Below are 24,497 nucleotides of genomic sequence, written 5' to 3'. Positions count from 1 at the left end.
AGAAAATTTAAAAAAATACACAGAAGAAAAGGAAATAGCCATGGCTGAGATATCTGAATACTATTTATTTTTGTTATTTCTACACAGAAGAAACGCACTTTTGTAAATGATAATGAAAGAAATATAAATGACAAGATAACTCAGATATGGTTTTCACCTAACTGGAATGGATGTGCTCCCACCCACCCACCCCCGACAGCTGACAATTACTAATTGGTCATAAGGGGACCAACCTGCACGATCTGCAGTCAGTCACTTGCTTTCTCCATACTCAAAGGAAAGCAAACAGCTTCGCAGCCATTCTGCCACTGATTTTAATGACTGCAGAACGACCAGGTTACAAACTTGAACGAATCTCGACTCTTCTCACTAATGACGTTTAAAAGATGTCCTTAGGTCCCCACGTTAGAGTCATTTAGCAAGTATTCTGCTTGGCAAAGACCTCAGGCAGATGGAAGCTATAGACTGAACACACAAGCCAGAATCAAATGGACTGGAAGAACTAGGAGACTTGTGGCTCTGAGGAATGTAATTCATGCAGAAAAGCATTGTCAGAGCAGGGCCAGGGAACCTCGTGGGAAGAAAGCAAAATAAACAGTTCAACAAAGAAAACAAAGACTGGCCAATGGCCTTTTCTAAAGCTTGAGTACACTGAGACTTCAGTGGGTGCCCACGAAAAGGCTGCATCAAAGAAGACCCTTGCAAAGCAAACAGACCTAGGAAGGAGGCTTCCCTCCCTCTACACACTGCAGGAGGGAGGGACTGTACTATGCCTTTCCTTCCCATTCAACCTCCCCTTCTTCCAAGGCAAATCTCTCCTCCCCACAAACAGAAGCAGCAAACAGTGACCAACACACCCACGTCTTTGCCCAGACTGGAAGATGGTAAGGTGGAGAACTCAGACCAAATTTATTATGACTCAATGGACATTTGCTTCAGATCAGAGAAGTAAACCACAAAAGTGAGCACGTGAAGGAGCCAGCCAGGTCAGATCCCTATAGCCTGCTGCCTACCTCTCATGAATGAGGAGCCACTTCTGAAATGCTCAAGGACTTGCAGAGAGGGCATGAAATCCACAACTGTGTCAGTTTTGCAGTGGCAAATGCCATGCACCAAGCAAGGCACAGCGCAGCTGCATGAAGCAGCTCTTCCCTGCTTTACTTACTCCATCTATCAGGTCGCAGAGCATCTCGAGTTGGGGGAGCATCTCCTCTAGCAATGATGTATATGTGCTACTACAGACCTAAAACCAAAATCAGAGGAGTCCAGAGATTGGACACTTAAACAAGATTAAAGATTTAAGCTGATCTCTTTACTTTTCTTGACTACTTCCATTAAAATGGAAGAACATGCAGACTCTGAGTGAGTGAGTGAGTGAGTGTGTGTGTGTGTGTGTGTGTGTGTGTGTGTGTGTGTGTGTGTGTGTGTAGTAATATAATGAAGACTCATGAGAATTTAGATAGCCTGTCAGGACTTAGGATTGTGAATTGTAAACTGTTCTGGAAATTCCCCCAGATGTTTACAGTGCACACTGAAAACAGCTCAGGCTAGAAATATGGGGAATTTGTTCTTTGGAGGAGCTAGAGTTTAGTTTATCAGTAAAAAGCAGTTTATAGTAAGCTAGCAGAGCTTTCCTCATGTGCAACCTAAATCATAGTAACAAGTTTCAGTGATTTCTATTGTCAATGGGGGAAATCATTTACGTGGCTCCCTCCTCCCTACTCTGTGATAGGACATACTGTTTGCTCCCTTTGGTAGTTTTAGATATTATTAGAACACACTTCAATGAGACTATGACTCTCCTTTAGTGTCTAACTTACTCCCAGGAAATAAAAGATGCATGTACCATGTGACAATTCCTGTAAGCTCAGTCCTTGCTCCTGAAGGGTGCCAGGCACCGTAGAAACAATTTACAGGTATGGGCCTAGCAGTGAAGGACTTCTACAGATAAATCTTCTAAAATGCCGATAGAAGTTCATGGGATCACACTTTCCATGAGTGTACAGGAGCAACAGTCCTGCTGGGTTTGGAAAACACTGTTTCTTGGGAATTATCACCACCTCTGGCCCTGGCCATCTTTTCCTCTCTTCTTCCACACAGATCCCTGAGACTTGACAGAGGGCTGTGATAAAGACATCCCATTTTGGACTCAGTGCTCCAAAGTCTCTCTCTCTCCACCATTGTTCAGTTGAGGGTCTCTGTGTTAATTCCCATCAATAGCAAGAAGCTTAGCAAGACAAAACCCCAGCAGGGAGAAGTGGACACAAAGTCCTACCCCTAACCAAGAAGCCATTTGCAACTGACACCTGCTGGGAGAGGGAACATCAGTTTTCTCCAAAGGAGTGATGCTGATTATAACACACCCCAGGGCAAGCCTTATGCTTAGGAGTAGTTGGCCAACACAAAGCAGTCATCGGATAGTTTTTGTTTGTTTTTGCTTTGTCTGTTTAATGTGGGGTTTTGTTGTTCCTTTTGTTTGAGGTAGGTGTGGTTTTTCTTTCTTTTTTTCTTTTCTTTTTGAGAAAAAGAAAGAACATGAACTTGTTGGTAGGCTTTTTGGGAAGAGTAGATGGAGAGGAAAGATATGAACAAAATGTATCATATGATTTTCTTTAAAAATGAAGACAATTTGTCCTATTGCATTGGCACATGTGATTTAATGCTCTAGTGTTTGCTTGGAACTTTAGACTGAAGCCAAGCTTGTGTTCTTGTAAGAGTCCCAAGTGAGAACTTGGTTATGAATCTGTCCCTCTACTTGTACAACAAAATTTCAAGTACCTGTGACTTTTAAACATCTGAGATGCCACTTAATCCACAATATTAGGTTAGTGGATAGTAGGAAGCTTGTGGCTGTAGGTCACAGGTCTTCATGCTTTCCTAAAAATGCACCTTTATGCTCTATGGCAGCTCCTGCCCTGCAATCTTTTCGTTTCTCCTGCTATGTAGGCAAAAACCCAGGACTCAGGCCAGAGAGGTGACTCAGTATTGGTTAGCTTTCATAGCGCTGAAGGTAAAACATAAGCTACTGGAGGAGAAAAACCTCTGTAATCTACAATAATGACTGGCCTGGCAAGACCTGCCCACTGGAGCAACAGTGGCATAATCATCATGGGGAGCTTCTGATTAGATTTAAGTCCCACTCCACAAGATGAAACCCATACCAGGCACATTATCAAGCTAAGAACCTATGGCCAAAAGAGTCATAGGACCTATGGGGGAACCTAAGTCCTATTATGCTGCTAAACAGACACAGCATTAAACTGATACCCAATGACTTACCCTTATACCTACAGGTCAATACACCTCTCAACATTCATCTGAGAAGCCTCTATTTGCAGAAAATGGCATTTAGCATACAGACCCACAACTGTACAGAATAGGAGACTTTAGAATTCTCGGCACTGAAGAGAACATATATATCCTCCTCTGCCTTCCCCCGTCCCATCCAAGACTCAAGGATCACTGTAAAAATGGGTAGAAAGAGTGAAAGCAGAGTCAATGGATAACTTTAGCTAGCAATGTCTTCTGGACAAAGCAGGACACTTGTACGTATGAACTGGTAGCATTTGCAATAGCATATCAAAACCTGTGCAAGCCCAAACCAGACTAAAGCCCAGCATGGAGAAAAGAGTTGGGCATAAAATCCCACCTCTAGCTTTGGAGATACAAGCAACTGTTAGATGCTGGGTAACAGACACAGCTTTCTTTAAGAGTAACTCTTGGTAAATCAACCACATATCCTGGGCAGCACAAATTGGTCTTGGGGGAGGAGGTGAAACAAAGCTGAATGGGAATGGACCTAAGAAGTTAGGCCAGGGGTGTGAACGTAATCCAAGCATGCTACAGTCTCAAAGAACTAACACATTTTTAAAGTTAGAAACAAAGTTCTTTGAAACAAGTACAGTTTTGTTCTTGATGTTTTTCAACTTCAGAGTTTGTTGTCTGTTTTACTCCAAAGTTTTAACACTTGGTGCACTGACTGTCACTATTCCAGCTAAGTCAAAACAACAAAACGGCAATGTAATGATGCCCATCCCTGTTCTGGTATGCAAAACAAAAAATGGCAAAGATTATGTATCAAAAATTTCCAGCATGGTTACCTGACAAATGTTCTGTAAAAACAGGCTACCTCACTAAACATTCTTATCTGTTCATTCATTTTAGTGTGCTTGGATTATCCAACAGGCGAAACTGTAGCTAATTTGGCATTTAGTATTCAAAGAGTTCACAGGCCATTACTAGAAACATATCTGCTAACATTTTATTTTCCTGATGAATGAATTTCCCTGGGGGTAGGTATGGGGATATAGCAGTAACAAGAATGAATGACAGGCAGCCCTGTGTTCTGGGTCCTTGCTTCCCTGGGGAAAGGACTTAAATGCACTTGCTGGGTGGCTCGGGGCAATGGTCTGTCTTTGGCTGGTGCACAGTGTGCTCTTATACCTGAGAGAAAGATGGACACACAGAAGCGATGGCCTCAGCTCCACTGGAGGCAGTATTTGTGTTGTAAAACTCACTTCTAAGTGTCTTCCTATAGGGATAAATTTTGTTAAAGCTCAATTTCATGGAACTCATATTTTGAAAAATAAATACAACGAATGCAGTAAATTTCTGTTTTCTTTGAAGGCAGGCTTAACATGAGTGGAAGCATTGTACTCAAAGAAAAAAGTCGGTTACAGTCCAGTACCTCCTAGGCCTCCACAACAGGTTTGACAGCAGCCTCTATAGAGTCGGCAGCTTCCGGTTCAGTGACCGTGAATGCCTCAGTCAATATCTGCTTCGGACCGTGTTGCTGAGCGCAGCACAAAGAACACAGGAATTTTTTTCCAAGAAGCTGCCGCTCAGGCTCCGTGAATGTGTGCTGTGATTAAGGGCTGCCTTCTCTGCAATTGAGGAGCAGATTCAATATTTCAGTCATTAGAAATACTGCAAACCAAAAGTATTATACCTTTCTAATACAATCTGTTTCATGTTCATTTCTTAATGTCAAGTAAAATGTGAACTGCTTGATCAAAATTTATGCTGCCTACCCATCAAAATTTTAAAAGTTTAGGAGGTGATAATTCCATCCTCAAGACAATGGTGGGGGCTGTCTGTAAGGTCAGTGATAAACTGATCCTGAAGGTTCCAAAAAGTTTCCCTTTATTCTGAAAAACTGCAGCCAAACATTTATTTTTTGAACTGAGATGACATACAATGAAAGCTCTCGGGAACGGTGTGAGGCAACTGCAAGCTCATGTAAATTATAAGGCAAAGTTGTGGTACTTGAGGCTGGAGTGGGTGCTGCTGTAGAATAGAGCTGGTAACTTTAGCATCTAGTTTCCCCAGGCCACAAGTTCTCCATGCCGGTTACCTATGTCCTTACTGTTATAAGTTACTGTAGAAATAGTACACAATGGATGTCACTGTGTTCCAATAAAACTGTACTGAGAAACACAGATGGCGGGCCAGGCTTCGCCAAGGGGCCGCACATCGGCAGTTGTTCTCAGTAGAACTCTGGTAAGAGGACATCCAAGAAGGAAGGCGTAAGTGAAGAAATAAGCAAGAGTGTCCAAAGGAAAGAGGTTCCAGGAACATAAACACTGAGACCAAGTTAAGGAGGTTTGAATCCTAGTGGATATACCAAAGTAAGTGCTGGTTCTTTATGCATGTTTTAAGGCAGCTTGTTGAAAGGAATGAGCCACCACACCTGTGGCTGGGTACGGAAACCGCCCCATTAGCCTCACATTCTACAGCAGTGCGCACTGATGCCTAAGTTTGCTAGCTATGGAGAAACTTCTAAATCAAAAGTCTCAACATGTATGAAGTTTTTTACAGCCCTCCTCTGGACAGTCATGTGTTCATTTTAGCATGGTGTAGAAGCCAGTATCAGATGCCCACCCCTACCCACAGGTATTGAAAAAATTAGTTAAGTATAATTCAGGCCAACAAACTGCATGGTGGTCATTTTTACTAGCAGATCGAGGAGTGCAGATTCTAATCCCTAAACTAAATAAAATACAGGCTTGGCACACTCCAAGACTGTATGCATTCCTACGTTTGGATGCCCATAAGCTTAAAATAGGGCCCATTATAAAACCTCCATCATAGGGTTATTTTAAGTATCACATTGGATATTATAGAAAGCCTTTAAAACTGTAAGTCGTCAGCATTGGCTGTGGTCATTATTACACATTTTCCCCATGTAAACTCTTTTTGTCCTTTATCCATGAAATTCTTACATTCATAATATAACTAGTACCCAACTGCAAGGAGACAACAGATCTCTACACCAGTAGCTGGTTTACTATGGAGGGATCAGCTTGGCTGTGGGAAGCATTTATCATGGCAATAGGAACTTTTAATAGAATCTTAACAATCAAGAATTTTTGTTTCTCACTCCTGAGTGTGCTAGCTTTGCCAGCATGGAGAAACACACTCTAACAAAATGAAACAAATGAAAATAAAAATTAAAATGACAGCACCATAACAAACACCAGTTTACTGTCATCATTAAAAACAATTACTTAGGAACCACGGGGTGTACAGCACAGACTCAGTTGCACACATTCAAGGAAATAAACAGTCTTTGCATTGAGGGATTTAATCACAACCTAATTTTTCACTTTTCCTGGTGAGAAGGCAGGGGTATTCATGTTGCTACAGTACTCAATGTAATCTGGTGTTATTATACTTTACCAATCTCAGAATCATCTGTGGTAGATCCAAACACTGGAAGATATAAAAAAAATACTTTTCTTTCTTCATTTTAAATTATGACACTAAAATATTCCAAATCAATTATGCCCCAGATAAGATTTTTCTAAATCGACATATCTTAGTGAAGGATTCCCTCATATGTACCCACCATAAAGTTTTAAGTAAGGGAGCAGGCTGAAGGCTTCTTTTGAATGACTATTATATGTACTCCCAATAAACGCATTTATCACTAACGCGACACTGAGTTCTGTGGTGCAGGAGAAGCAGCAGCGCTGGTCATCTACTTAACTGTTTCTTTCTCTAGATATTTACCATAATGGTGTCTTTTCTTGCACTTTCTCTCTCTGGGAAGTAATGAATGCAATCATTCTCCAAACTTGCTGCTCACCTTCCACTCTCAAGCCTAAAAGGCTGTCTAATGGGGTGGGGGTGGAGTGGGGGAGCCTTCCTTGTCCCAGTGTACTCTATTTCAAAGCTAATATTAATGCTCTTCCCTGTACTTCCTCTCCAGACAGCAGGAGGTGGGCCACTTCTTGTGAAAAGAATAGCTCTTCTTAGCATGATTGCAGTGGGCTGGGCAGCTCCATGTGAGCCACCTTGACTCAAGGAAAGGAACCCTGAGAATGCTCCCTTCTCACTAGACAGCAAGGAGAAGGCAGCTTCTCTAAAAGGAATGAGTGAAGTGGACGGTGACTTACACCAGTGTCTGTGTGCTGGCTGCAGATGCAGCCTAGTAAGGTGCTGTTCTTACCCACAGCACGAGGCAAGCAGGGTGCTCAATTCCACTGGCAAGCAGATCAGATCAGTGGGGCTTGAATTATTGCAATGGATTAGTAACTAAGGACTCAGCTTTGGAAAATGAATTGCGATCTCAGTGTAAAGCAAGGGAGAGTCCAAAATCTAATTCATACTGCTTCATGAATGAGGAAAAACTTGGCTCAAAAGAGATTTTCATACAGAATAGACCCCAAAACACCCTGGGAACCATAAATGAATGTGAATGAAATCATACTGGAATTCAAAACACTTTATAATTTGGGTTTCTAAAAATACAACATGTGTACTTTTAAAAAGAGGCCTGATCAAGTAAGTTCCAACACTTAAAATGTACACACACTCAAAACACAAAAGCAGTTTTCACTGCTGTAGAAAATAGTCACTTGAAAATGTGAGTGTATTCTTGATGCATGAGATATAATCGACCAACTGGCTACATCTTCAAAGAAGTTTAAAAAACTGGTAGTAAATTGTAGGCTAGAGGGTTTTAATGCCCTCAGAATACGATACAGTCCGACATAAACAACTTGAGCCAGGAAACAGAGAGAAGACTGAACAGAAACCACATATGCACTGTTGCACTGTTTCTGGGTTCAGGTGTATCACTGACGCACCAAACTAGCTCAGTAATATGCTGAGTGAACTTGAGTGTCTTCTCTAAAACACTGCTTTTCTCTATACAATGTGATCACAACAACGGGAAGAGGAAGAGACATCCCAATGTCAGTTGGCCACAAGACCTGGTGAATTTATTCAGAGCAACTCAGAAGATGAGGAAAGAGTTCTCATATTCAGTGCGTAAGAATCCGTTTAAATGATGTAAACATGATGCAGCAATTGTCCATTTCATGAAACAATGTAATGTGACAACCTACAGAGAGAGGTGACACCTATACCATGACTAACTTATTACACCTTTTTAATTTAAATTCATGGTTTTGAGCTAAAAGATATACCAAGAAATCTTACATTATTTCCAGTACTGTATTATAAGCCATTTAAATTTCTATACTTGAGCTAGCCTGCTTATCCATAAAGTGTGGGTAGCAATGTGAGAGCAAGGAGGTAAGCTAAAGGCATTTCATATAACAAACTCAGCTTTTAAGCATAAGCTGACATATTTCCGTACATATTTATAAGGCTTCTTGGTTATTATTAGGCTGTAATTGCAGTTGTTCTAACACCTAATAAGCCACGGTTGGAAAAACAAAAGCAGGTTAATTTGTGATTTCCTTTACTCATTCAGAGGCAAATTAAGTGTCAAACAGCTAATACAGAGCATATTTCATTTTATGAGATTTTAATTTAATTCTGTACCATATCATTGATGCCTTAATATAGGGTGGTTTATCTAAAAAGAGGGGCAATTTATAAACCTTTTCAATAGAATCTTTAATGATGGAATATGATAGCATAATTACCGTAGTGCCTGCCATCCTTCTGAACACTGGTCTGTCAGCGTTTCCATCAATACAGACCCTTGTTTTGCAGAGACTTATAATTTAGTTTCTAAAGTTGGCACCAGAGGAACAATTGTGTTTACAAAATAATGAGAATATCTCCAAGTTTTATCTTCCTGTAATTAAAAACATTCACTCTAAAAGTTTAGTAAACTCACTTGATTTCATTTTCTAAAAGACAATTAAAAGGCAAACATTTTGGAATTCAAATTGTTGAAAAGATACTTTCATATTTTATAGTTACTACTTTGAAGACTTGGGTGTATGGGCCACATTTACTATCAAGACACTCAACCTTAACAATCACAGCTGTGCCCTTATCACCTGTCAGAAGGGGTACAGGCAGCTGGGGTCATCATGGAGCAAGACCAGAAGAAACTTGGTGTCCATGTACATTAACTCTGAGCATGCATTTAGAGAGACAACCTTGATAAAATACATGCATGATAGTTCTTTTATTGAGTCCTTCCTGCAAAGTAGATAGCTTCATTTCAATAAAGTGAAAGGACAATACTAAGGGGAATTTGCCAGAGTCTACAGCATAAGTGAGGGGCAAAACCAAAGGATAATTCAAATATCCTGATAGCTCAGCCACCACCTCAAAAACTGGACCAGTCTGGTTGTTCACTGAACACAGCTTACATGTCTGTCTGTCATAGGTTGAGAACTTTGCACAAACTATCAAAGAGAAGTGACAATTCCTAACCAAGCAAAAAGAAAGTCACAGCAATAAGTGGGTACACAAGAGATGCTACAGACACATCCTCTGGAATAATATGAACATGAGCCAGAGCTCACCGTGCAAAGACATTGAAGACAATGCAATGAGTGGCATGCTACAAAGGCATGGAGATGTGACTTGTTCTAAATCCTAGAGCCCATGATATAAGGTCATTGTCTACCCAGGAATCTGCTAGGACAGGCTGAAGTGGAACAGTCCCAGAGAACTATAGACATGAGGGCCCATGTTCCACACCCACTCCACAACATTCTCTCAGAACCCTCAAAAATTATCAACCATCCTTATATCACAACTCTTTGATGATTATATATGTAGGGTGCTCAAGAACAATTTAGTCAATTACTGCTTAAGTATCTTAAAACTTGGCTGAAAAAGTACAAAGCATTGGGAAACTTAGAAAGCCCAGCTCAGAGTTACAGCTGAAGGAAAAGCCCATGGTCAACTCACAGTTCTTACAGATAAGACTTAACCTTATCTGTGTCAGTATTTTGCTATGAACCCAAGCAGGGCCTAAGAACATACAACAAGGGTTATAGGAGGCTTTGCTGTTACTATTAACTCTGCCAGAGAATCAGATGGTGAAATTTTTAATTGATAACTTTCTATTTAAATTTACTAGTAAGATGAAGTACAATAAGTCCAGAGGAAAGAGTTCAGCATATTATTTGAGGTCAGTTAAAAAAAATTCTCTAGAACATGGTTTTTGAAAGAGTAAAGAACTCCCAGATTCTGCAGAAAATCTGACTGAATTATTTCATCAGAATGTCTCAAATCTGAGAGGAGCTAGCCATCTTTGTCTCTAAAGCATGTGGGATCTAGATTCAAGGATAGAACCACAAGGATAGATCCACGTGGTTCCATTCATAGCATAAAGGTTCTGTGAGATCAGGCGAGTTATGTGTCACCTTGTAAACTCACAATTACAAATCCACTTCCCTTTGTGTAGGAGAACTTCAGCTGTTCCTTTGGTTTTATGTGTGTATTTTCAGAAGGCTTCAGGACCCTGTAAATACTTGGTTATGTCCCGGTTAAAGTCACCAGAAGAATAAGTCACAAGTTCCTGCATTCTCCCTCTGTAAATACCCACTTCTCCTGCAACGCTCACAGACTCTCAATGCAGATTTATTACTCACCTCCAGGCAAATCTGAACTGAAATTACAATTCAGTAATGGGAGATGGATCCAAAAAGCGGCTGGTAAAATATTATATGTGTACTTGGGCATGCAGTTAGGACTGTTAATATCAATTAATTCTGTTCACAGAGGAGGACTTGTTTTAAAACAACTTCATTTTTCTTCAGCATACCGTATAATTACACAGCTGTAACTAATAGTCAGGGAGATGCAATCTAGCATCTATGTAACCAGCATTATTCTTCAAAGTATTATTTGTGCTTTTCTAACTCCACTGTCTCAGAACAGAAGGTGATTATTACATATAACTACATATGTACCAAGGCCATTAGCAGGGAACAGCCCCTCGTGGAGAGTGTGTCCAATTATAGCATATGACAGTTTTCTGGATGGTATGGCAGAACACTGTTCTGTTAGTTTGTAAATCTATGGTTCTTTTTATTTCCCCTCAAAACTAAGTGAGATAATATTTATTTCCATGAGATTTTCTTTTTCATTGTATAATACATTTTATACACATTCTTTTCTTTTATCTTACATGAACCACATTTGCCATTTTGTTTAGAGTGACATTCTCATCAATCAAGTGACTGTATATGGACCATGGGGACTCTGAAAATCCTCCACAAACATTTCATTTTGATTCACTGTAATCCTTGGGTCAGAACTTTCGCATAAGAAATTTTTAGCATGTAGAACTGCAAACCTAAATCACAATCAAACACATATTGTAAGTGGCAAACTTCCATTAAGGTTTAACTTTAACCCTTTAGGTTTGTAACTCTCAGCTATTTGTCTCTCATCAGCAAAATATCAGAGAACACTTGCCAGCTCAAGCATGAGACAGGCATCCTCAGAAAGCACAAGTCTGATTCAGTGAATCTAGGAACAGAGCTTTGCCAGGCTTTAAGAGTAAATCTTACACTGTTATCGCACCTTCAAAGCCCAGAGCACATGCATTAAGAGTCCATTTCATTAATGGGTAACATTTTAATACTTACACATGTAATGGAGGAATAGGAGATGGATCATAATGGTAACGGCCCTCATGATGTCTGGCATCAATTGGTACAGGAGGATGGAAGGCAGGGAAAAGATGAGGAGGGTCTGAAAAGGAAAGAAAGTATACCTTACATAAAACGAATATTTTGTGATAGCATTTCAACTCAAGGCAACTTCACTGCATGAAATCTCTTTTAAGAATTTCAAGAGCTGAGACCAAAGAGATGAATCAATGATCAAGAGCACTTGCTGCTCTTGCAGAGGGGCCTGAGTTTGATTCCTAGCACCCATGTCCAGGTGTTGAAAACCCATTGTAACTCTATTTCCAAGGGATCTAATGCCTTTGTGTGGCTTCCATGGGAACCTACAGTCATGTGCACACAGTCCCATACACGCACTTGCACATAATTAAAAATAAAACCTTCAAAGTGAATTTCTAGGATAATTATTGAAAGCTATTGAAAACGCTCAGTGCCATACTATAGAAATATGACTAGGCAAATAATACAAGCGTGCTCTGGAGAAAGTATAGTCTGTGAATGTACCTAACACCTTACCAGAAAAGCAAGAATGAGAGGAAAAGCATGGCTTCCTACCTTGGAAGGAAGCTTTCCCAGAGGGAAGACAAGCAGGAGACACAAAACCAGGAAGAAAATTATACTGTCAAGTGAAATTTTAAATGAATGTATTGCAACATATTAACATATTAGTGTCATGCCCTCGGTATTTTTAAAGGTGTCCTTCCTATGGTTTCTGTTGGTTCCTATGCATATACATTCACATACATATACGTGGTTTAAAAAAATAAATGTATGTTTCTTTTTCTCTTTGGCCTAAGTTAGGCCTCCATAGTTCTGACACCAGGGCAGTCAAACTTCCTTTTTCTAAAAAGAAGCCTATCGCTCTGACTGGAAGTGATGATTAGATCCACAGTGCTCCATCACAGATGGAGATCTGGGGGAACTGAGGTAACCACTGCCATTGTAACCCATCCCTTCTGATTTTCCTCACATCCTGTTCATCAGCTGCTAGGTCCTGTGTATGTGTCCTACTTTTACATAACCTCCTTAGCCAAATTTACTTGTACCCCTTGTCTCTGCAAGTCTGATCTGCTGTACAAAGTGAAAAAAACCTGAATGGGTTTCATAGCTAGAAGTAAGACTGATAGTTTGTATTAATGTTTTGTCCAAGTTCCAAGGAATAAAATAAAGGAGACCAAAACCTGTCCACTTAGCATCAACGCTAAGTGATATTACAGCAAATGCGCCCAAACATGATCCTTAAATACTGCCCTTGAGCAGTGACAGTCACCTGTCATAGCAGATGCACACATAGCAGCGCATTCCTGGGGATTGCCATGCACAGCAATAAACCTTAGAATGGTACCCAGCTACTTCAAGGATTCTGACGGTTATAATTAGCAAGCTTAAAGCAAGTTAAACAGATGTTCAACAAGCAAGTTTTGTGCATTCAGATCAGTTACTGGCAGATACAAAACCAGGTAACAAGGTCTGAGAAACCTCGCCAAGTACAGCAGGCAAGTGTATAAACTGTACCTCCTGAGTCAGCAATGATGCAAGCCAAGTAATAAAAGTTAAGTGGACATGGTGACTATTACACTATAGAATCCAAAGGAATCTCATTTTATTTCCTCTAGATCCACCTAGTTCGCATGTTTTCTCAATACATCTTTTAGAATGCAAACTGTGTTCCCCCCTTTAGGGGTGGGGATCCCTTATGATGTTCCTTTAAAGATCTAAGTATACTTTACAACAAAAAGGTAAGAGGGAAAAAACTGTGAGTGTGCACTGACTGAACATATGTGGCTCATTAAGGAGGGGTCCCAACCTGCATTTTCACTAGTATCCCACAATGGTCACGAATAGAAAATAGTACAAGAGGTCTATGAAACCGAGAAATGTTACTTATTCAATGAACTTTTGTTGTAATATCAAGCAAGGAGGGAGTTAACAGCATAGAAGCAGAGAAGGTATTAATTTGTTATTATCAAATCAGTGTCACCGTGGCATCACCAAGTTCAACAGGTGGGGTTATCTGATCACTTGTCATGCTTCACACAATTCATAAGTACATAAAAAAAGACTGTATTTTAACAATTAGTACTCAACGATGTAAGCCAGTTCTCCTGCAATGCAAGCATCATTCAGCTTGTTAAGTGTGAGTTTAGCACAGAAGTTTATTCAGCCATGTGGCAAATTCACTGTTACACTTAACTCAGCAATCCTGAGATGAAAAGCCACCCTATGGAAAGTCAAAATGTCCTAATTTTGATGAGCATTATCTTATGGTCCTCCTTAAGACAACATGAAACTAAATGGAACAGTCTTTGAGACTAGCTGAAAAGTCTGCCACATTTTCACTATATGTATCTGAAACTTTGAATTTTGAAACAAACTCACAATAATCCCAATCAAATCTAGGATAAAGACAAGTGATCATCAAATATGGGCAGTCTCCCGTTCCTTTCTACACCAAAACAGGCTTGGCTCTGGAATACCCACCCCACTCCACCCTGTGCGTGTCATCATTCTTGAAAATAAAAGAAACAAGTTAACAGAACTGTGTGGAAATTACACGCTTTTACAGGATGGCTCACTTCTGAAGGGTTTCCCAGACCTACCTGTTGAGGGTAGCACTGAAACCACTGTGTTGGAGTTGGACTGTTAGTTTTATTCCCTTACATTTAGGTTCCTGACTGTACTGTTAACACTAATCCACCAGATAAGGGGATGGCAAGTGCATTTTGTTGTTTTCCATGTGGTTGCAACTATGAATTATGTCTAATTTCAACACTGTGTTTCACATACAGAGACAGAAAGTGTGTAAAGGTATCCACATTTAACAAATACCTCCCATATCTAAGAAATAAGTCATTACCTTTTCTATGTATAGTGAAGTTGCAGAGATTGTGTACACAGGAAAGGGGACCAAGCAATTAATCCAATAAAAATCATGAGTGCCAAGTGAGTGTAATAGTCCCTTCCTTGTGACAGCATACAACACGACTGTTGACTTGAGGGCATTTTCCCATCTTGTCATTTTCAGAAGTCTCATTGCAGTTTCAGTAACGGAAGGAAAACTACTGTGGCATTCAGTGACGTCCTCACCTGTTACCTCGACGGAGTTTTGTGAGTCTGAAAGTTAACCTCGACGGAGTTTTGTGAGTCTGAAAGTTAATTCTAAGTCCATCTTGCATCACTGTTTACATAAAGTGTTGTGCTTAAGGAACTTAGAATTATTAATTCCAGAACTGGGTCTAAATAACGGACAGAAATTTAATGGATGCGATGTTGTCTGACCAAGAGACAACTGGCAGGAGGTCAGTGTTTTGCAATTCACATGCTCCCCCCTGATTAAGTTTAAACAGGCTCTTCTGGACTGTTAAAGCCCATGTGAACACTTTGAGCTTTTATTGGTTATTCACTGAAATCACCTCTTAAGCCACTTTTTGGGAACTGGTAAAGACAACCCCTCTTCTGATTCAAAGCATGCTTGGCATAGCCTGAAATGATACAGAATACAATGCACAACAAGCACTGATCTAGCATGTGGGAGTGACGGAAGTGACCCCAACATTCCTCAGAAGACACCCTTGCATCTTGGTTTGTTGTTTCTATGCACCAGCAGTATATTCCATCACAGACCCCAAAAGCTATCCAAGAAACCCACAGGGAAAGAAAAGGTCCCTGTTGCCAGCAGTCATCATAATCAGCCACCTCAAGGTTTATGTTTTACACATGAGCAGCGCAGCTGGGGTGCATCATAACTCAATATATGTGTAATATGTCACAGCACCGTAGCCATCTTTTGCCCTAGGATGTGACAAAACACTCTGTGATGACTTCTCCAAAGTCAGGCGAAAACTGCTGAAGCAGAAGGAAGTGCCACTAAACCTGGCTACCTCCTATTTATCATACAATTTCCTGACTGATGGTTCCACAAACCAGCTGCTAAGTGCTGTGTACTCTACTGTCAGCAAACTAATGCGCTAAATGGAAGACAGGGAGAATAATGTGCCGAACTGGTAGAATCAATTTTCCTGAGAGAATTAAAATTCTAGCAGGTAGGGGTGGGTCTGCAGAGCCATGGTGAGCAGTGGAGTAGACTATACACGAGTATGGCTGCAAAGATGATTTATTACAGATTTGCACAAGGTTTGACTGTGGTATCAGAGGCCTCTTATACTTATCATAGATTTGAAAGGTATGTCCCACCAGAGTCGTTAGTGTAATGAATATGTAATTGGCTTATATACCTTTAAATAGAAGAGCATGGTAAAAGTATTTGAGCTGGGTAGAGTTGTCAGTATTCAGCTTCGCACTGCCTGTCATCATGCTAAGTATTAGGGGATTCATTTGAAATGAGAGGCATTGAGTTTGAGGTCTCTTCATAAGAGCATGGGTTGAGCAGAAAACCTACAGCCAGGGAATAACCAAGGATACATGGAGACTGATCTTTAGTTGCATCCCTCTCACAAGAAATAGTTTTAGTATCCTCAGGCTATCAGATCTCTTGGATGCCATCCTGGGAAACTGTCTTTTAAGGTTTGAAATTTACATACAAAAATTGTAGATTAAAAAAGGAGAGATCAAAGTCAACTCAGTTCATGCCCTGAAGGAGTAATTCACCAAATGATGCCAGAGTGGCCTGATTGCCCAGGAGGTAGTAGATGAGAAATCAACAGAAATAAATGGCCAGGTGCAGAAGTCCTCCTGGATGATTTAGATACCAATGTGGTCTGGCTTGGGACTTTCAAAAGCATAGCCAGAAATGCTGTACCTGATATTAGCCACCCCTGTACCTACTGTCAATAAAAAAGATCATTAAAGGGATGCATGGGCTTCTGTGTTGAAATCCACTGTGCTAAATTCAATACAAACCCCCACCTCATATAAAATGAGGTCTTAAGTTGGGAAGAGAAAAGAAACAGGAAAGGAAAAACAAAAGCAATGGCAAGAAATTCCACCAAAGGAATGATACAGAGAGGTACCCCAGACCTTACCACAGCCTCTTTTGAACTTGAGGTATTTTCAGTCATCACCTCTTCCAGAGTCCAATGGCCTGAGGCAGACATTGTAACAGCTGACTTCAAGATCCAGACTGATTCATTAGCCCAGACTCTTGCTTTTCCTGTCTTTGGACAGCATGGCATCCAGGAGGAACTGATCTGGCCCCTTGGGAGACATTCCAGATACTTTACCACAATCCTTAAGCCTTAAAAAAGACAGTCTTTGCTGCTCCATGGTCTGCTGAGAGGAATCTAAGGAGTCCTATCATATATGGACAGAACAGGCCTGTTCAGTACCCCTGTAGCATCACCCCACAGAACATCCCATGAAGCTCCAAGACCCTGTTCTTCTTAAATGTATGCTGTACAGAGTTTGAAACTTAGAAGTTTCATGTTTATATGGCGCAAGGAGATGTAGACAAACTTGTCGCCTGCACCCAGCAGATGTGGATGCAGTGTTGTGTGATAATATTACAACTCAGTCTCTGCGATTAAAGTTTTACTGAAATACTTGCTCCTTCACCTACCTGTCAGCCACACTCACACAACCACGACAGAGCCTTTTACTCTTATGAGATATAACACAGCGTCCACAACACCCAGATTTACAGAAAAGTTTTGACACACCTGTTATTAGATAATGAAGTGGTTTTCAAAACTTTTTACAGCTCAGAAAACAGCTGTCAATTTCTTATACATATATGGAAATCTACTTGAGTGGCAATACGACTATATAGGCAGAACACTTTAAATGTTAATTGCATTGTTTAGGAATATCTTTAGAGTGAAGCTGTTCATGCCTGTAAGACACATCTGCTTTTGGCAAAATCTTTAAGGGTAACTGCTGCGATAAATACAATGAACACTATCTACTGTAAATCTATCAAACCACAGAAATCATTTCATTTTTCAAATTTAAGTCATAAACTAAGCAAAACATGCACAGGTTCCTACTGAAGGCTGACTAGCAAAACCAAAAATAAACAAAACACATGCTATTTCTAAAACCCAATAATTTTTTGTTTCTGGCAAGTACCCAAAGCTCTAAGTTCATTAACGACGATGGATATTTCCCAGCTACTCAAGTGCCAAACCGTCACTATTTATTTTGTGCAATCATTTAGGCAATATGAAGTTAATTTAACTGATACTGTAGATCTAATTGCTGCCAACCACAGCACTCTTCATCACATTACAATTCACCCTCTTTGTAGCATGCAAATTCATGTAACGGCCTTTCTCAGACATAATTGTAGTCTTCTACAAGAAAGTGATGAATGCCACTCTACATTTGACTTGACAAAAGAATCATCAGATTTTATTACCTCAACTGTGTCCCGGGTAGGGAAGAAATGGGTGCTTCTGTCCATTTCTGGAAGATTCTACCTTCCCTTGTCAACAGATTTGCAAGTTTCCCATCTGAAGATCCCATCTATTAGATGTTCAAAGGCATAAAACAAACCATACCTCCATACAGACTACCCAGACTCTATGGAACGTTTCTAGTCTATACTCCTTCATATAGGTATAATCTGTCATACTTCTGATTTTCAGCCTTCCATGCCAAGAAAAGGAAGGAAAAAAAAATAACCAGAGACACAGAAAAGAGAAGTATGAGAAGACATACAGCTATTATGCCTTATCTTCAAACTCACCCAAGGAAACTACATAAAAGCATACAAATCTATTTACTTTGAAATATGCTAATAATGTTTTTTGTTAATAATAAATAAGTTTGGAAGCTAAAAGATAAGTTAGTGCTTAGTGACAAATGCTTTCATTAATACTTTTATAAAAAAAAGTACTTTTAATAGCCCAATTCAAAAGCTAAACCCATAGCACAAAAAATACGTATTTGGATTCTTGACCGTAATGTTGTAAAAAGCAGAGGCTGGTATGTGTTCATGACAAGGGGCCAGGCATCTTAGTTCAACATGCAGAGGCCATGGAGTTAATGTACTCAAAAGTTGCCTAAGTTAGTTAGAAACCCAAAGATCAGCAAAGGTGATGTCTGGGAGCTGTGTTCTATCCAAAGCAACCAAACAGAAAAGATCCCAAGCACGTTTTAGCACTGAAAATTTAGAATCTGAATGCATGGATCCCCTTAGCCACCTTGAGGGCAGCATTTCTAAAGTTTTTTTTAAATCGTCCTCATGTCTTAATCTGTATTTCTCAGTATCGAGATGAAAGGAAATTCCAGTATCTGTTCAGATCTACCCCAAGTACCATGAAAAAAGACCTGGGAAGTCTTTCCATCTACTACCAGAGCACACATAAGACAGGATCACTGTCAGTGGTCAGAAATGCAGGCACAACTACAAGTCTTCATCTTCCCTCTCAATCCTTTATCGGAAGCATGAACCCCGAGGAACAACCAGGTAACACACACCCAAGCCTTCCAGGGGAGATTTGTCACAAGACTCTGGGTGTTGACACTGACCTCCACAGGTATACCAATGAGAATAATGTTTACTAGACAAAGAGCCATGTATCATTGAAGTCAATGGAAAACCACCAACATCTTGAGTATGCAGACTGGCAAACATATTTCTCAGTGGTAGAGAACGTGCTTAGCATGCAGAAATACCTAAATTAGTTCCCAATGCCGGGGGTGGAAAATGAGAATTAAAAAAGAAATGAAAGACACATGCATTCTTTTGTTCAAAATTAGACAAGTTTTTAAGGAATGGGTTATTTTCCTCTCTGCTTAATTTCCACCATTATCCCATTTATCATTCCTGTCAACAAAGAGCTAAAGTTCTTCCAATGTTTTCCTCAATAACAACAATAATCAAAATGATAGTGAAAATAAATGGGATCCACTGAATATGTTTATGTGTTTGAAGCACTAAAGCCTTTAGACAGCTGAGACCATTTATTTACTCATATGCCCTGACCCCAAGAAGCAAGTTCTATATAAATAGATGGGAAAAGCAGTTAAGGTATTTGTTAGTGGCATATGGGGAAGAATACACACAAGGCCTGGGTATTGTGACTACAAAACCAATGCTCTTAGACAATTTACTGAACACTCTAAGAGTTTAGGCTTTTTTCATCATTTCTTATCTAAACTATATAGGATCCCATATTATCTACAGTTTAGCTACCTAGAAAAATAGCACATACTTTGACAGAGATTTCACTTACATAACTTTTTAAAATACAGTGCTATGCTTGTTTGATTCTATTATTAGTTATTGTTTCTCAATCACAGCACCTAATTTATAAACTATATTTTGTCATAGGCTTCCATAAGGAGTGGGGCATTGTATCCTCTATGGATGGGGAGTTAGCTATTCTCCCCAGACTTACCGAAAGTTCAGAATGGACCATGAACCTCCCTTGTCAAACATGTGGTGTACAAAATATCCTGCCCATCTCAGTTCAGTCTATGCATTAAGGTATTCTAGCCTTGACAGCCCAGGATCACTACTGGGCAATGTGTGCTCCTCAGGCAGTCATTTGTGTCCACAGTATATATGCTGCAACATCAGCTGGTAATCAATCTCTCCTGTTTGGCAAATATGAGTATGCAATGTTCTACACAGGTCATGCTTTGAATGTTCAATGTACTATGTGGAGATGTTCTGGAAACTTCTGGAGATAGTGTTTCACCAGAGGAAGGAGTTCACTAAAGGATAGAGCTGGCAGCATGCTTTCCCTGGCCACTTCTTGTCTTGCCATCTACTTCCTGACTGGCTATGAAGTGAAGAGCTTCCCTCTACCTCAAGCTCCTGCTGCCACGGTAGTCTTCCTAACCAAGTGGGATCAAAAGACCACGGACTGAACCCTCTAGAACCATGACATATAACTAAGTCTTCCTCTTTTAAATGGTTTCTGTCATGTATTTGGTCATAAAGACAAAAGGCTAACATACTATCCTACTTAGTTTCAACTGTACACTTGGCACAGCCTAGAGTCACTTGAGAAGAGAATCTCAACTTCAGAATTTTCCAGATCAAATTGGTCTATCAGCTTGACAATGGAGAATTGCCTGGTTTGTTAATTGATATAGAAGGGCCCAGCCCACTGTGGACAACACATTCCCAGGCAGGTGGTCCTGAATTAATCCTTCATAGCTTCTACTTCAAGTTACTTCTTTGAGGGAGCATCCCTTGTTCCATTAACGATAGACTGTATCCTGAAAACTAAATCAAACAATTCCTTCCCAATGTTGTTCTGCTCATAGTATTTGGCACAGCTACAGAAGGAAGGTAGAACAGAAATTGGTACCAAGAGTGGGGTGTTACTGTGATAGACCTGGCTAACCATGTGACTTTTTAATGACTTTACAATATTGTGTGGGAGGATTGTGCAGGACTTTGGAACTCTAGGCTAGAAAAGCTGTTGGGAGCCTAGGGATTAGCAACTTTTTGGGAAACTTGAAAATGTGGACCCTGGTAACCTGGCTTATGAGGTTTCAGAAGAGAGTAAAGTGTCAAGCCTTAGGATGGCACACATTTTTGTATTATTTTAGATTAAGAATCTGTGTATGCTGATCAGCTGGAGCTGAAGAATCAGTTACTAATAACAAGGGATCAGCACCACTGAAATGAGATGTTTTGTGATTTTATCAGGAAAACAGAGTGCTTACAGAGCTGGAGCTGGTTATTAGAAGTGCCACTGAGTGCAATCTTTTATTTGTCATCAGAATAATAGAAAAGTACTTTCCACGAGTCAGTACACAGGGCTGGTCCAAGGTGGATAGGCTGCATTTAGAGCAGGCAGCAGAACTTAACAAATGCTATGTCGGAGACATCCAGTGGTACTGGTTTTGAAGGTATAAAGGGGTCACAGAGATCAGCAGAGACTTGACAGTGTAGAAGTCCCTTTTGATAGGGTATGGAGGAAAACTAGAACAGAAATAAAACTAGAATACACATGTTCTCGTCTGTGCCTTAGCAACTATCTATGACAGAATGAAAATGCCACTTCCTAAGGCAGCCTACTGGTGGTTGCACAGTTCTTTGTAATCAAGTGAATTAATGCTACTGCTACACACGGACCTTGAAGAGGGGCTGTATCATGTCCTGGATGCATTCTTTCTATAGGTCGTTGTGTGCATAGTAGAACATTTGTCCCCACCATACAGCATAGTGCTCATGTGTCCCATCTCATACACCAGCACCAGTTCAGAACTGTCTGCTGTCCCACCTTGACTACCTGGGCTGCGAGAGCGCAGGGACTCACTTATCTGTAAGTAGCCAGCGGGAACACTCAAATGTTTATTATACAACAACTAAAAGAGTAAAGAGAAAGACAACAGAGAAACTAGGCATACAATGGCAACCGTGGCTGGGGGCAGATCTCCCTCCTGGACTCTGCAGGATACATACATCTACCTAAGAGGCCTCCAGTAACAGGCAAAAGGGCTCACCAGCATTCTCTTTAGAATGCTGTGCAGATTTCCACACACTATCTAAACTCAAGAGCATTCCAGGACCAGATGTCCAGCTCACATCTACACATCCTGATCCAAACCCTAGGGCACTGAAATTCACCTTCTAGCCTGCTGGGCAGAGTATGACTTCATGTGGGCAGTGTAATTCCCAGCTCTTGCACATCCACAGGACAGGACAGATTATGGTGGGCACTCAGTAATCATACTGCCACAGTGAGCACTAAGATTTTTTTCAGGACTCCTTTGCTACCGAGAAAATGGTGATGCTCTGGTGCATTCAGGATACTTGATCAGGCTGCTAATACCCATCTGCAAGGAGCTCTTTGACACAAAAGGTTGGAGGTCGAAAGTTTAAAGGCTCCTGACAGAAATGACAGGGGCCCCTTTGCCCCAACCCTCTTTCTGTCAATAACATCAAAGGTTCTGCAGCCTGCTCTTCATGCTAGTATTGTATGCCTTTGGATTCCACTGAAATTCCAGCATGTTGATTGCATACTGGGAGCATTAAAAGGCCCCACTTTCTTGTCTCTTAAACTCTGAACTCTCATTGTCTAGCAAGAACACACAAAGCTTTTAAGCAATGAGTTTATTTTAAGAGCTTCTCTCACCATGACTGTAAAATAATAAAGCCCAGCCGAGGCTGCTTTGCAAGGATGAAGAAGGAAATGAGAGAAAGGAAAGAATCCCCCACTGCTCAGGGGAAAGGAATCCCTTTCACATGCTTGGCTCATGAGAATGCAAGCAGGAAAACACTTCCTAATTTCCTTTCCCTTGCAATTCTAAATCAGCCTCCAGTCACACATTCTGCAGACGTCCTCAAAGATGTTAGCCACGTGGGCTTATGGCAAATGGTATCATCTAAGGCATTCTAAATTCTTTCTACATAAGAGCAACTTCTCCAGCCCTATATATCTAGCCAATAGCTACTCCAAAGTTACCTAAATACATAGATGCCAAGTCCATAAGGCTTTGCATGATGGCTGCAGCAATTCCAAGATCCACTCCCTAAATTTCTACACACACCCTCCTTGGCTAGTTCCCATCACCATCTCATGTGGCTTCCCATCTTGATTCTTACTTGAATTACATCTGAAATGCTGAATAAATCCCACATTATTTCCAATCTGCCACCTGTCAGTGCACCAATTCCATGGCAAAGCCTCTGAATACCTTTAATAAGGCACCTCACCTAGGCTCCCAAACCAGCAGTGTCCACTGAGCTGGTCTTCATTTACACTTCCTCTCCCTGCTTCCTAAAGGCCATACAACTAAAGTGCTCAGAAGCTCCAAGAGGAATGCAAAGGACCACATCCTGCTCTTAGGGGTGTTAACAAACCTTACTATTCATCTGGGGTCATAGGTAACACTCAGTCCTTGGAAGTTAATTAACCCTGGACGTATTCGCAGGGAACAGAAGTCTTTGGTTAGAGTCTATATCTATGCTTTCTGAGGCCACAAGATTTCCTGCCAATTCCCTACCGTGACTGGGTGGGTAGCCTTGATGGCTAGCTCCTCTCAAACCCTCTAGCAAGACCCAGCAACTACTTACCTCATCTAAATAAGCTCCACAAGTCTCTAGGTATTTTCTAGCTGCATCCTCTCCTCACTCTCCCCAAAATGGCCCTTGGTTTCTAGACAACCTTCATGGACTCAATCTTTATAAATTAGATCATAGACATCCAAATTCAATAGTATCCATTTGTCTCCATGGGTTCCTAAGAACCCAGTCTTCTTCTAGAGTCTGTATCTGTCTGTTTCACCTGAGTGTAACTACAGTTTCAGAGACCACAGCTTCAGTCAGAAATGTTCCTCTGTCCTACTGAATGGGGACAAACCTCAAAAAAGGACCCCTCCTCTTACATCCTTAGTCAGCTTTCACTTGCCAAGGAGACAGTCTACACATTTCCAGAGAGCAAGAATGCTTCCTACAATTTTTAGCCATTTGTGTTATTAAAGGCTAAAGCTAGGAGAAGCTAAGATCCTTAATTCATTTGAAAAAAAAAACACACATGGGCTTCATGACTGTGAGAAATTCACATACCCTGTGGCTGATGATGCATCAGTTACCTCTCTATTTGAGACAGGGTCTCACTATATTGCCTGCTGACCTGGCTGGCTTCACACAGAAGTCCACCTGCTTCTACCTCCGGGATGCTAGGATTAATGGCATCTACCACCATACAGAGTGACCTGCCAATCATCTTGGCACCAAGTTTATCATTTTTTTTCAGTTTGAGTCCCTAGAAATGTCAT

General features: G+C 40.6%; 1 protein-coding gene across 2 annotated transcripts in view; it reads right to left on the bottom strand.

Annotated features, from left to right (window-relative positions):
• Gli3 (GLI family zinc finger 3) overlaps window positions 1-24,497 on the bottom strand; it is a 256,145-nt gene that overhangs the window by 97,052 nt on the left and 134,596 nt on the right. For both annotated transcript variants that reach the window (XM_013114613.3, XM_040755627.1), the window contains one exon: window positions 11,814-11,919. In XM_013114613.3, the coding sequence (XP_012970067.1) occupies window positions 11,814-11,919 (106 nt within the window). The remainder of the gene's footprint in view (window positions 1-11,813; window positions 11,920-24,497) is intronic.

This window comes from Mesocricetus auratus, unplaced genomic scaffold (assembly GCF_017639785.1).
Source record: "Mesocricetus auratus isolate SY011 unplaced genomic scaffold, BCM_Maur_2.0 Super-Scaffold_100013, whole genome shotgun sequence".
Lineage (NCBI taxonomy): Eukaryota > Metazoa > Chordata > Mammalia > Rodentia > Cricetidae > Mesocricetus > Mesocricetus auratus.
The sequence above is the reverse complement of the archived record's forward strand: the minus strand, read 5'-3'. Positions and strand labels throughout refer to the sequence as shown.